The sequence below is a fragment of the Alosa alosa genome, chromosome 9 (assembly GCF_017589495.1).
Source record: "Alosa alosa isolate M-15738 ecotype Scorff River chromosome 9, AALO_Geno_1.1, whole genome shotgun sequence".
NCBI lineage: Eukaryota > Metazoa > Chordata > Actinopteri > Clupeiformes > Clupeidae > Alosa > Alosa alosa.
In genome coordinates, this window is record NC_063197.1 from 662,971 (window position 1) to 677,701 (window position 14,731).

At 41.0% G+C, this 14,731-nt stretch overlaps 3 protein-coding genes and 1 long non-coding RNA gene across 5 annotated transcripts; all 4 read left to right on the forward strand.

Annotated features, from left to right (window-relative positions):
- Window positions 1-3,334: 3,334 nt before the first annotated feature.
- Window positions 3,335-5,130, forward strand: LOC125300195. The gene is given in 6 exon segments (XM_048251901.1): window positions 3,335-3,346; window positions 3,390-3,589; window positions 3,693-4,073; window positions 4,075-4,610; window positions 4,682-4,821; window positions 4,967-5,130. Coding segments are annotated over 6 exon segments (1,413 nt in total). The 3' UTR covers window positions 5,111-5,130.
- On the forward strand, window positions 5,115-6,637 carry LOC125300196. Its single transcript, XM_048251902.1, has 5 exons — window positions 5,115-5,131; window positions 5,219-5,323; window positions 5,416-5,609; window positions 5,720-5,861; window positions 5,976-6,637. The coding sequence occupies exons 2-5, from the start codon at window positions 5,299-5,301 to the stop codon at window positions 6,635-6,637; spliced, it is 1,023 nt and encodes a 340-aa protein (XP_048107859.1). The 5' UTR covers window positions 5,115-5,131; window positions 5,219-5,298.
- A 265-nt stretch (window positions 6,638-6,902) lies between these two features.
- On the forward strand, window positions 6,903-7,757 carry LOC125300901. Of its 2 annotated transcripts, XR_007194633.1 has the most exons (5): window positions 6,903-6,951; window positions 7,078-7,197; window positions 7,394-7,441; window positions 7,529-7,612; window positions 7,699-7,757. It is a non-coding gene; the product is annotated as an uncharacterized LOC125300901 (long non-coding RNA). The 2 variants fall into 2 exon arrangements; XR_007194632.1 differs by having other exon boundaries at window positions 7,078-7,441.
- A 194-nt stretch (window positions 7,758-7,951) lies between these two features.
- On the forward strand, window positions 7,952-9,570 carry LOC125300197. The gene is made up of 9 exons (XM_048251903.1): window positions 7,952-8,007; window positions 8,238-8,298; window positions 8,388-8,438; window positions 8,581-8,625; window positions 8,716-8,780; window positions 8,867-8,972; window positions 9,068-9,092; window positions 9,187-9,272; window positions 9,433-9,570. Exons 1-9 carry the CDS (start codon window positions 7,952-7,954, stop codon window positions 9,568-9,570), a joined length of 633 nt encoding a protein of 210 aa, XP_048107860.1.
- Window positions 9,571-14,731: the final 5,161 nt, after the last annotated feature.

Below are 14,731 nucleotides of genomic sequence, written 5' to 3' on the forward strand. Positions count from 1 at the left end.
ACAGGTTGGCATTGCAGTAAGTGCATCACTGGTTGGTATTGTATTTTTAGTGCATACACACTCACTTTGCCTGTTTTGTTGTTCTTGGCACGTATGGCACACTCACAAACATGGTTGGTTTTATATTTATACCTGTTCTTGGCACCTGTCTTACTACTTATGTTCTACGTGGCGACTACAAACGAGGACTCAGAAGACAGCCCTGCAGTACACCCGTGTTGATGATCACTGCTGAGGTTGAGGTTTCAACAAACAAAAATCACTGGTTAATATTGTATTTAAGTACGTACACACTCACTTTGCCTGTGTTGTTGAACTGTTCTTGGCACATGCCATACTCACACACTGATTCACTGATAAATGTTGTCAATTGTACAATAAGTGGGGGCTTACTTTCTTGTGTTTTAAAACTGTTCTTGGCACATATGCCACACTCACACACACCGCATCATAGTCAATAGTAGGCCTACAAGGTCCAGCATATACTACTACATCACTGGTTGATGTTGTATTGCTGTAAGTACACACTCACTTTCTTGTGTTGGACCGGTCCTTGGCACCTGCCATACTCATGGTCAATGTTTCAGGCTCATGCACACACAGTACATTGCTGTTCGATATTGCACTGCTGTAAGTGTAAGTACACACTTACTTTCCTGTGTTTTTTGACCTTATCTTGGCACATGTTGTACTCACACCACATGCTCCATGATGAAACAACAAAAGAGGACTCCGAACACAGCCCTGCAGTGCACCCATGTTGATCAACAGTGATGAGGAAGAGTGTTCACCGACCCACCTCTGGCCCACCAGCATTAAGCATTTTTCCACCTATACGCGCACAGAGGGCTGTATTACGGTCGAGTACCATTACAAATTGAAACGGCATATTGCTCGATGTCGGCAGTAGGCCTAGTTCTACATACATGTAGGTTACACAGAACGTTGCAAATTGACATTACAGTATCAAATTTGTGGAGTTTCTGAAATTATTGTCCGTGTAATTCAGATAAAATGAATGTAGGCTACGCACAAAAAACCATGCGTACGCCACTCTTCCAGATGTGCCAATTATAAATCACAAATGAACGTGAACTTGTGGGCCTACACAATAACCACACAATTGCTTAATTTAGCCTAACAGTCTGGCGCAGCGGTAAGATAGCCTTTCACAAAAAGGTCACAGAAAGTGCACCTCACATATGCCTACTCCATTAAAAAAGCAGCCTGTAACTCACCCATTAGAAGTTCACTCTATAGAGTATACGGGCCTTCTGTTCAGCAGTCATTGATGATAATCGTTGAAACCCAACTGCCTGGCTCTGCAGGGGCCTCATTTATAAAGGGTTGCGTAGAAACCATCCTTAATTTGATCTTAGATCATTTCTGAAATGATTGTACGTGTGATTCAGAGAAAACGAACGTACGCACAAAAAAAACGTCGCATTCCCCTTCCAGATGTGCCAATTATAAGTCACAAATGAACGTCAACTTGTGCCAGCCGATGGTTTTAGTTCTCCTCTTGCTGTAAACACCCCTGGTTTCAATATCATTAGCATATGTTTTAATGAAATCAATGGGGTAGGCCTATGTTTTTGGAAAAAGTAGCCTATAGGATTATGCTAAAACCAGCATAATTCATTCGTTCTGGTACAGTTTGCTACTGTTTTCTTTCAATATGACCCAGGGTCCAATGGATTTAAAAAACATTGGACTAAATTATAATGTCATGTAGGCTTAACGCTTTATTTTAGGATTTAGCTATGTTTTTATGAAAAAAGTAGCCTAGTTCGCTGATCATTATTCATTCATTCTAAAATATCTTTTGCGATCGTTTTCTTTCAATAATGTCCAATGGCTTAAACATTGTCCTTTATTGTTTGAAGAAGCCTACCTTTCAGAGCCTACATTATCCAACTCACGTATTGTCATCTGATCTTAAAATATCTATAGCCTACATTGTATACAGTAGCTTACATTCAAATATTACCTTTCTGTTACGGAGCTGGGAATAGGACTATGAGCGCAAATTAGGATGTAGTGGAGGCTAAACGCGAGTAAACGCAGTTTATCCACCTCTGCAATTTCAGAAATAGAGTTTAGGACTACCCACCTCTTAGTTTATCCACCTCTCAAAAGAGTTTATTCTCTTTTAACATTTAAAACGGTATTATACAATACTATCCTATATTCCTAATACAGTACATTAACCTCTACCATTATCAAACATGTTCTGAATGCCTTTTTTAAAAATCCGATACCGCATGGGCAGTCCACCTCACCGAGATTAAGGACTTAACGTCAGAATTGCTAGGATTTAGTCTCCTCCTGTTCTCATCTTTCTTTTCGCTTGAGTGTGCCACTTTTATGCTTACTAATTGCTGATTGCATTCCTGAATATTATAACTAAGTTACAACACATCCAGCAGTAGCCTCACAACGTAGTCTAATCACGAATGACAGGAAGTAAGAACATTGGGATAAACACATTTTCCCCATTCCCAGCAGACCTTGTTCCTTTGTAAAATGGACAATAAATAAAGAAATGTAATAAGTTACAGGTATTTTTTTTTTTTTATTTCTAACTCATATTGTAGCCTATGTTTTAACATCTGAACGTAAACTTAATGCAAAAAATAAGGTCACCATGACCATGACCATGAGGCATCTGAGTGGTATAAATATGTGTCAATCCTTCTCTGTAAAATAATGTAATATGACAAAACAATTTGAACATCTGAACACTACTGAGATAGCTACAGTTTATTTAGGCTGGGTCATGAGTTTTATAGCGCATCTTGAAGATATGAGCTTTCAGAAAAGATATGCTTTAGCTTATTGAATTAGATTTTGGGGTTTGGAGGTCATGCAAATGGTTGTAACATTCTCCAAATGCTTATGTGTAAGTGCTTGCATTTTTCAGTGCTAGGATTTGCAGAAATGGAGTGCATTTTTCGCTACAAAGGTATGTTGGCAGACTTTTTTGCTGTTATACAATTGTATTTGATGTTGTTGTTTTTTAACATAATCACTTTTTTGTGTAGACCAAATATTACACAGGTGCAGGGAACCATGTCGTCCTGCTGGTCACTACCACTGCCCTAACTGTGAACGTACAGTGGTACGAAGAGTAGACATGGGGAGACATTTGAACATATGCCACCCCAACCTCCGCTCTACACTGCCTGACCTCCGCTCCACACAGCCTGACCTCTGCTCCACACAGCCTGACCTCCGCTCCACACAGCCTCCAGTCTGCACAGCCTGACCTCCGCTCCACACAGCCTGACCTCCAGTCTGCACAGCCTGACCTCCAGTCTGCACAGCCTGACCTATGCTCAACACAGCCTGACCTCCAGTCTGCACAGCCTGACCTCCGCTCAACACAGCCTGACCTCCAGCCTCCACTACCTGACATCCAGTCTGCACAGCCTGACCTCCGCTCCACACAGAGTGACCTCCAGTCTGCACAGCCTGACCTCCAGTCTGCACAGCCTGACCTATACTCAACACAGCCTGACCTCCAGTCTGCACAGCCTGACCTCCGCTCAACACAGCCTGACCTCCAGCCTCCACTGCCTGACATCCAGTCTGCACTGCCTGACCTCCAGTCCAACCTCCACCCTGCACTTGCAGACCACCCCTATTCATGTAATCATACAGCGCCCCCCAAGACGCCCCGACATGTGAAGTGCCCTCACTGCACCCTTGTTCTATACAAAAAAAAATTTGGCTCTACACATACAAAGTCAACATGGCCTACCAAAAGACATAACAGCAAAGTCACACCTAAAAGGTACATGTGTAGACCAAAGCAAAGGCCTGTATGCAGTCAGAAAAACGTCTTGCGGTTTTTCTGTCCCAATACATGTACAGAGAAAAACATGGGGCCAGACAAAAGTTACAAGGTGTGAGATGGAGGACTGCCGGCAATACCACCTGCTCGCCCAGCGGAGTGGCCTCACTCATAGCACCTGTCACCACATCAGGTCCATAGAGTACTGCAACACCTCTGCCACCGAGGTACCACTTCAACAGCAGGTCCTAGACGAAATGCTCTTAAGCAAATTTTTTTAATGACTCCAAGGTGGCAGTGTGTAAACACAGACAAAAAGAAGCAGAGAATGCTCAGGCCCCCCTGTGTGTGTTGGTGGAACTTGATGGTTCTAAAAGCAATATTTGCCTTTCAATCCATGAACCAAGGCTACACCACTACAGCACCTTGGGCAGGGTAATAGTAACCTACAACAGAAAAAAGAACACCTGGCATTGTCCCTGTGCAAAGGCACGCACATCTTGTCCTCATAAACATATTGCGAAGTGGCACCTTTTTCAGACAGAAAAACACCTTTTCATGACTGCAACACCAACAACAGCATCACCACCATCAACTCCTCTTACCACAGAGATGGAAAGAACTGTGAGGTATGTGTATGGGAGCAAAAAATACCTGCCACTCTTCCTGAAGAGGTCACAGCTCAGACATTACCCTCAGCAGTTGTTTCCGACTGAAACAACTTGCCAGTTGTGTCCAGAGAACCCTAACTTAGAGGAGGCTGTGCGAGTCACCAGCAAAGCTAAAATAGTTGGCATGGAAGGTGTCACACAAAGTTCAATACATCTTTTGAAATTACACATACATCTAATTGTATACCCTAATATCTGAATCTATGTCCATTAGACATTTCAACTTACAGAAGAAGGTGCACCAAATGCCAAATGATGTACAGGTACCAGGAGTGGACAGATGGCCTGCACAACTACAATGACCGCGTCATCCTGACGCTGCAGCTGTGTCAGTATTTAAGACACAATCTTCAGGTGTGTGTGAAGCAGCGAGCTATACAAGGCGCTGTGACTCAAGTTGCCTGACAGCAAGAGATGCCATTTGTAAAAAGTGTCAAGTGCCAGGTTTATGAGCTGAGCATGGTGTGAGGCCCTAATAATCTTCTTTTTTTTTTTATAGAATCATGTGTCTGTGTCCCGAGTCATCAATTCTCTTGAGACTTTGTTAAAGATGAAGTTTCCAGCCAATGAGTTAATTTTTCATGGATACTGCCAATTTGAGGCACTCTGCAACACAGAGTACAAATACTCTTGTGTAAATTGAAAGGAGTGTTCAATTTTGAGGGTGTGTCTCCCTTTAGGTTCCATCTATTAACGTAACTCCATATGCAGTGATGTCATGTATCTTGTATTGTGTTTTTACAAAATCCAGTTAGTGAGCTGGAACAACCTAGGGATGACTTTCGCGGTGAACACAACATAGAGGCTTTCTGGGAATCTGTTCATCTGCACATGATCAGCCGAGGATTTTTTGAGTGTGAGTTTGTCTAGATTATAAAAACACAGCGGAGAAGCTGTGTGCTTCTGCTCAGAATGAGCATTATTTTAATGGCAATGTATCCCATGAAGTCTCTTCACAGAATCCATTTGTTGTTAAACCAACATATGACAACTGGGCACCTTGGATCGGAAGGGAGACTCGTAAAGGAAGTACTGTGCTTAACACCGAGTTCGAAAAGGCCCCAGTGCAGAGCTGCTCGGCTAAACCTCAGTTATGCGATATAACAGAGGACCGCCTGGTTGATGAGCTGCTGAGGCAAAAGGTACAATCACTGATGATTGTTTTTGTTTGTTTTTCTTACTTTCAATGAAATGTATGTCCACTTCCCACGACTAATGGGAAACACAGATTATGAATTCAAATCATTTTTAGGTGTCCACCATTCGCAACCTGTGCAAATCCTGCAACATGGACACAAAGGGGTCACGCATGGACCTTGTGAACCGGTTACGGGGGGAAATGAAGAGCAGGCAGACCTATGACAAGGTGTTTCAGTCGATTTGGGGGGCCTCTGGTGAGTAATGTGAAAATGTAGATTTATTACAATAATTAAATCACGGTAGAGAAGGAAGTTAGACTAAATATACATACACACACATCTATACATATATATTTTATTCTTTCATAGGTGGATGGTCTGTCATTATGTGCCCTCATGGAATTGTTTACAGCCTTAAATTCAATTTAAGAGCTGAAAGCCCCAGGGACTTTGCTGATGTACTTCTGTCGTGGAAGCATTTGCCAAATGTCTGTGTGTATGACTTTGCGCGGGGGTTGGTAGCCCATACCAATCTAAGAGTCCCAGACAACCCTCCATTTCAGCCCTTTGAGGGAAGGCTTGCTGAGCCAACAACTAACAATGTAGAGGCTGTCACACATGGACAACTTAAAGTGCATCTCCCGTGGCTGGTAGAGAGACTCAGTCAACCAGATTCCAATGGCCATCCTGTGACAGGCTCAGGAAAGCACTACGTCCTCTATGACAAATTCCACCAGTCAAACACAAAAGATCCACAGGATGTGCTGCGCAGAATCTTCATTGCTCCTGAACTGCAGGCAACTCTGAACAGTCAGGTGGCTGAGCAACTGTTCGCTTGTTTGAGGAAGAACAATTACTTTCTAAACAACATGGGACCATCTGCTCACATCTTCCTGATGCGGAACATCATAGAGCACAGGAACAACCAGCAAAACAACACACTGCTGAAACGCCAGCTGAGAAGGGGTCTTCAGGTTCAAGACCTGAACAGTGTCACCCTGTCAGACTTGGGCCAAGTGCTACTAGGTTAACATCAAACTTTACATCTTCCACATAATTTCCGTTACAAAGTCTTTTGACAATCGCATAATGTTGTTTTCTGTTTTGTCCTTCTTACCTAATCTTAAAACATGCAAAAGCAATTGCCAGACAGAACATCACAGCAAAGTCATCCGAAGGTCTACAGCCACCTGTAATTGAAGTGTCACTGCAAAGTGAACCTTGTCTGTTGAACGCTTCAACTCACTGTGGGCAGGACTGTGCAGCACTGACTGTCATTGTTAATATCAGGCCCTGCAGAAGTTCGTGGGGACCTAATGGAGTTCATCCCCTTCAGGAAAAGCTGGTATAAATTAAAGACTAAACTTTTCTGAACAAGACTTGCCATATTGTCTGTACATTTTCTCTGGGTTGATTGCTAAATTGAAGCATTTTTACCAGTGCCACTTCTTTGGTTGTGTCTTCCTAACAGTTCAACTACGTACTGAATGACAGTGGGCCAGCAAATGAGCTCATTGTTAAAGCTGGTCCAACATGTCTAACCAGGGAGAATTTACTGACCTTGGGGACAAACAGGGAGATGGACTCTGTGGTGGGTAAAATATGTGGTTATGGAAAGACAAGGTGCTATGTAATCCATCATGAATACCTTGTTTTAGTCCTATAAATAATGGTAAGACTTTGTCTACCACACGTACGGTCGGATTGTCTGTGAGATACTTTTTGTCTCTTTATGGTTTGACACATTATTTTTACCAGAAAGGTTTAAGAAAGGTGTTGTTTTACAGGTGGGGAATGCTTGTTTGAGGTTGGTTCAGGAGATGGTCCAACTTCAGGTATGTCTGCATGCATGTTTTGAATGATAACTTTGCCAGTAGTGTCTACTGTAACAGACACAACAACAGAGCTGTATTTTTCTGTAGGGGAAAGATGTTTTCATCATGGACCTTCACACGCCCCCAACATGGCTCCCACCCATGGATTGTGACCCTCTGCATAGTCTTCCTGTAAGTATGCAGGCATACATGTAGCTTGAATACGGACAGAAATGAAATTATTCACAATAAAAAAAATTAAAAAATTATTCTTTAAGGTGGATTACGCGAAGAAGACACTGATATTTCCTCTGTGGACTCGAGGGCATTATCTGCTGTGTGTAAGTGACCGGGCATCCTTAAAAAGTTTGTCAAGCAACAATATTGACTAAAAGGTTGTAAAACCCAGTAGTAAATTTCAGTAACCTTGATGTTAGGGGGGGAAAAAGCTTTAACTTCCATCTTATTGTCAAGACTGTGTTCCCTAAGGTCATGGAGCCACTGAAAAGATTAATCTTGTTCATGGACTCGATGTATGCCAAGAAAGAACAAGGCTTTGGGCACAAGTCTTATCAACACATTTTGAGGTTACAATAGGATGATTTACCATGGCAGTCATGTTCCCCTGACTAGCCAAAAGCCATATCAAAATACTAGTCAGTGTCTGGGCAGTCACGTTCCCCTGACTTGCCCACATTAAAGTAACTACTCTTGACAATCACGTTCTATTTGCTTGTCAGAGCTGCATAAGCGCTGAATTATATTCTATGTGTATTGTTTCAGAGATTCCTTCTAATACTATTTTGACTCTTAACAGGGCTCTTGCACAGAGGATAGCACCAGGACCTTGGCAGGAACAGACAGGGCTGGACATTGAGGTGATAACAGTTAAGAATTAGTGCATATGTAATTAGGAAACAACATAATTACTAAAATTATTCATTGCGCATGTTCTTCCTTGTAACAGGGCCTCCCACAGCAACATTTTGGTGTTGACTGTGGAATTTTCATGATCATGGTGAGTTGCTAAGCTTGCATTTAGTAACACACCATGCCCATTAGGCACACTAACAGTGTAACAGAGAACACTGTTTTTAAGCTTAATGCAAGCACATTTACACCTGAAACATGGAGCCATTAATATTTCTTTGTATTGACAGTATGCTTGGTACATCGCCCTGGAGACACCATTTGATTTCTCCATAGTAAGTGCTATCTAACAAATGTGGTAAATTTAATTTCATTGAATCATTATATTGTGCCTTTTCCATGCATTGTAACTTTTTCTTCTTTAGCATGACATGCCCTACCTGAGGAGGTGGTGGTGCACAGTGTTAATGGAGAATCTGGAGATCGAGGGGTATAATTTGTGAATAATCCTGTATTAATAACTATTCAATCGAAATGAGAAATGCAAGGACAAAACATGTATTTGTTCAATTACAGGCATGGAAGAAGATTCGCACATTTCACAGAGGAGGGCAGAAAGATGGCAGACGGTAGTGTGGCACCTGTTTTCAGTGTGCCACGAAAAAGGAAGCTGGACACTATGGTACTATGATATGGAATTGTGCAGAGATAGTAGCATAAAACTGCTATGACAAACAGTACACATTACACATTTTTTTTTTTTGTTGGTCATTTTAGGATGGTAATGGGCAGATAATAGTTGGTAAGTGTCTTGCCTCAATTTGACAGTTTAAGTAATGTTAACTGCAGCATTCTCAGTTTTTTTACCTTACATTTTTTCATTACTGTGATAACAGGGCCACCAGCAGCAACGTCAGCAGCTCCTACAGCCCCAACAGCAGCTCCAACAGTCCAGTGTGACAGCTGTGTCAACATTGAACAGGTGTTTATTTCTTCACTAACCATACAATCTGGATGACAATAGCCCAAACAAAGTTGTTGTCTATTCTATTTTTTTTTCCATTGTAATTCTAAGTTGTGTCTCAACTCAAGTGTCAATGTGAACTCGCGTCTCTTATGAACAATGTTTGTCTCAATCTTAGAGAGAAGAGAGTTTCAGTGAATTAGAGGACTTCAATGAAGAAGGTGAGGACACAAGTTGTAAGGGGTTATATATTGCACATCAAACATTAATCAGGACTCCCACCCACTCGCCACCACACATCCAGTCACTCTCTTAAGACACACACATTAGATCTATGATGTTTGAACCACCCAATCTGGATGACAATGACCCTAACAATGTTGTTTTCTATTTAATTTTTATTCTATGTTGTATCTCAACTAACCTCAAGTATGAATGTGAACTCACTTTGGGACTCTTATGAACAATGTCTGTCTTTGTATTAGAGAGAAGAGCGTTTGCGTGAGATACAGGAGCTCAGCAAAGACTACCAGAACACTAAATGGGTAAGGGATTATATATTGCACATTAAACATCAGGTCAATGCAGATCCTTAATTAATGAGACCGCTAAAACACAGAACCCCCCTCCACACACACACACACACACCACCACCACCACAAACACAGGCTCTTGCATAGACACGCATTCGATCTATGATGTTTTAACACTGTTTTATGCATTATCATCTATTGACCTCCCCACATAGACCTACAGTACACAAGTGTCCATTGCTGCACACAGGAGAGGCATCAAACAAGTGAGAGCATGGTAGGCGTAGGCCTGGCATGGTAGTGCAATGTCCCTTCCACTAAAAAAATTTAATTGACTGAACTGCCTTTTAATGTTTGTTGCTCAGCTCTTCGAAGAGGCAAAAAAGGCAGCAGACTGGTTGGATGAAAACAGTGGGCTGATAAAAAATAAATATTGGCTGCCACGGGTGTTGGACATGGAGGCGGAAGAGCAGGAGGAGGTGCTGGCCAGACAGTTTGTCCAGATGGACGTTGAAAACATGAATTTGTTCACATTTCAATTTACCACCTTCCAAGATCACGAAACATTTTCTATTCATGTACGGGACGAACTTCACATTCAGGCAATGACATCATTTGTCCAAAGATCGTTTCCAAATGAAAAATAAAAAAATCAAATAGCATTGATTCTGATTCCAGTTCTACTTATCAATTCTGGTTCCTATTGATTCTTCATTTCAATTTCAAAATGTAAACTTTTGTTTTTAGATCTGTTCAAGTGTACTGTATTGCTTGTACTGTATGCTACAAATGTGCCAACTCTCTCTCTCACACACACACTCCCTTGTTAATTTACATAGATCTATTAAAGTAGGCTAGGCTACTGTATTGCTTGTAGCCTACTGTATTCCTATAAATGTGCCATCTGTTCTGGTCCTGCTGTTGCCAGTGACTTTATAGGCTACTTACACCATTGACTTTTATCTATATTGTGTACATGCTCTTCGAACAACAACAGAACTACAACACACAACAGTACAATAAATCATTGCTTTTGGTATCTTTATTAAAACTACCTCAAAAGCCTAGTGGAGGAGCATGATCTTAAACAATGTTAATACGTAACGCTAATTCGTTTTCTGCATTAGTTACGATCGGTCGATGTTCAGAGGAAAAACGCGAAAAACGTAAAATTACCTAAGTTAACGGAATATCACAATACCTAATATTCATTAATATACAATTAATTTAATTATATATATATATAATCAAATACACAAATAACACAAACCTGAGGTCTCACGTTATTTCAGCGACTACTTCCTTATTCAAGTGGAGGTGACGTATTTCCGTTATTGAGTGGAGCTCCACTGATAGAATAGAGCTGGTAAGTCCCGCCCTTTCCGCTGGACTTCTAGATTGAAAAATCGTCAATGCAAGTGAATGTGAGAAAATAATTATTTTCTGGTCCCGTTTGATTTGTGCCATGAATGTGAACATATGTTGTCTGTGAATTTTTAATATACATTTTCGTGTAAAGAATGCTACAATTGAGCGGGTAGAAGTTTGATGCGGTTAAACTTTGTGTGAGAGCACTTTGTGGACTACAACTTTCCGCTAGACGACAGATCACTAGTTTCCCATAACAACCATCAGTTGGTCGAGATGTAGAGGGTTATTAAGATCGACTTTGAACACAGTGAACCATACAACTTTACAATCACACTGTATCGTAGTGTTAATGTGTTGAGTGAAGCTAGACATGTTTCAAATATTTTTGTTACCATGTGTGTTTATTCTTGCCGTTCCGGTCCATGGGACCTATCTTTCAAAAAAGTATGAACGGTTGTTAATGGAGAGATAACAATTATTTTTTGGTCCAGTTTGAATTGTGCCACAAATTTCACATATGATGTGTGTGAATTTAAAAGATAATTTTTCACGTCAAGAAAGTACTGTTGTTCGATAGACTTCAAAAGTTATGTTGGTTTTGTGCGAATCCACTCAGTGGACTACATCTCTCGTCTCGAACGATGTACGTCACCAACGTAATGAAACGATAAGAGCTGTTATGCTAGTTAACGGTTGCATCTTGCTGCCTGCTATGTCACTTAACAGTATGTAATGTACAGTCTATGGACGAATACAACTTACCTGATGTGTTTAATCCTGACTCATGGTATTTTCTTCGGCAAAAAGACCTGTCGCTGGTATGCTTGTACAATCTAGTGTGGCTGTGAATGAGCTAACGTCACTAGCGTGACTGATGGGTTTGTAGTCGTTGGAATTACGATCTTTCACAATGTTGTAATTCAATAGTTACGAAACAAACTGCAAATGTCTTTACATGAAAATTTGTCTTTAAAATTGACAAACATCATATGGGTAATTCAAGGCACAAGTCAACCGGGACCAGAAAATAATTTATTTTTCGCCATAGACTGCCATTCAATTTTTTTTGAAAGATAGGTCCCATGGAGGCAAACGGAAGGGGCGGGACTTCACCACTCTATTCCCCCAGAGGTCTGCAGCCAGCATAGACAGTAAAAGAAATGGACGAACAGACTCCGTCGTTTTCAATGGGAGGGCACTGAGTCAAATAGAACGATTTTTCAGTTGGTCCCCCCAGTACTGCGCAGACTCACACTTAACTTCGTGACGTTAGCCATCGAACTGATTCTTGTAACTCATATGATAGATACACAGAAATTCTTCTCACACTTCCTTCGCCTTTAAAGTCATCAAAGTTAAACATTTATTTATGTATTATTATTAATATCATCCTCACCTATGACTATGGTCAATCCATCGAAAACCTCTGAAATGATTAGTGCCGTTTTTTTTTTTTAATTAGGTTTACTTTTTTTTATTATTATTAGGTTGCCTCCGTGTAATGCTTTACCTTAACATACGGTCGTGTATGCTAGGTTTTGCTTATGAGTTACCGTCAGACAGTAAGGTGGACTGGGCTTCTTATCCAAACAATACGGTTATCTCCCTACGGCGCGAAAGAGAGATTACATCAAAGCTAGCTTCCCTCCAACCGAACAAGCTAACCATTCTTCTTACGGGTAACCAACGTTACGGACAAGGTAATGGAGTCTGTTTTGCCTTTGTAGTGTTTATGTAGATTACACAGAAGCTACAATATCGGCACAGGATATATGTTATATGAAGTTATGGTATTTCAAAAAAATCCTAGAATGAATGGACTTCTATGGGAGTTAGCAGAGAGGTGGTCCCTCCAGCCTACGTCGATTCTTCTACTTCCGGGAATTCGCCTGCCCCCTTGGCAGCCAGGTCCCTCTCCTTTCATTGGAGAGTCGCCTCGCGTTCAACGGATTAATTTGCATAAAGATGGGCTTCGCCCGCGTCTATCGTTTTTCCAACCCAGTTTAGATTAACTTCCGCATGACACGGCGTTCGTTCGCATGGAAACAGAAATAGAGCGGCTGTCACTGGCTGCCACTCGCGGCTGTCATTAGAATTAGAATTAGACACTGGCGGGATTTTCTCACATTTTGATAGATAAATATATGCGGTAGGTAGACGCTTTTCTCAGACATTTTGATAGAGAAATATTCTAGTATTCCTGTTCAGTAACTAATTACTTGCGATCACGACTATTATATTATCTTCGTTGTGGTTTAACGTTACATCACCTATTTCTGCCTAACTTACAGGGTTGTAAAACTGAAATCAAAATGATGAACGATCACACATATGCAGTTCTGAGACGTTAATAAGTTATAGCTTAATTTGCTGTTGTTACTTACAAGCCTACAGCTGAAATGTACAAATAATGTGTTTATAAATCTAACATGTTTTCTTGTATCACGTCTCCATTTTAAAGTCTACAAACAGACTCAGGCATCGATACCAGCAGGTAAGGTCATGTTATGTTTCACGTTAACGTTAATAAGTAAAGTTGTCTGCAGTCATATCAAGCTAACGTTAGCAAACAAGGCATCATCATCAGTAGCCTACGCTAACGTTAGCATTTCACTCACACTAGACACAGTATGCTAGTGTGGGTACCTGATCTGCACGGGTTACCAGATCTGCATGATTACGTCACAAAATAAATAAAATATATTCTGATTGGTCTATTAGCCATTGCACTTCCAGAATTTCATTGGTCAGAATGTTGTTTGCTGTTCGATAATTTGCCTGAGTTTATTGTTTTCTGTTGAAGGACCCAACGTACAGGAAGGAATGCAAGTGTCTGAAATATTGAACTAGCCGGCAAACCGCCCAATCACCCAAACACCGATAGGCTATACCTACCGTTTTTGTAATATAAACAAATAAAACATTAGTTGCAGTATTAAATTGCAAACTTCTAGCCTGTCAAACCTTGAAATACAGAACTACCAGCTAGCCACCAAACATCAATGTACTGTCTTACTTATAGGAACGTATTTCCAACCTTAGCGTAGACTCTCACTTAATAGCTAGCCATCAAACATCGATGTTATGTATCGGAACTCCCCCTATTACCGTCGGTCCCGTATTTCCACCGCCTTGCGTGTCACTTAATATCCATTTCTATACAAACCAAGATAGCGGACTCCTGAAGAGACGCAACCACCCACACCATAGGTGTATCTAAATTAGCTATGTACCAAAAATGACATTTTACCGTGACCGTGTACAAAAGAGCTGTACAAAGAGCTGTAAACAGTGTTGTAAGGCTGCGTGTACACAACCGCTTGGAGCTCCAGTGGAATTTTAATTTCACGACGAGAATTCTCGGTCTAACCGTCCATGTGCCGTTGAAACGGTGTAAATAGGCGACCCATCAGGCCAGCACTATAACTCTGAGCGTGGTAAACAAAATCGGATATTCCAGGCAGTAAATGCTCCCGTTAAGAACCAAACCAGATTTTGTTCAAATCTACACACCTATGGCTACTGAAAAATGTAAGGTTAATTTAGCAAATGTTATTTTGAAGTGTTAAAAAA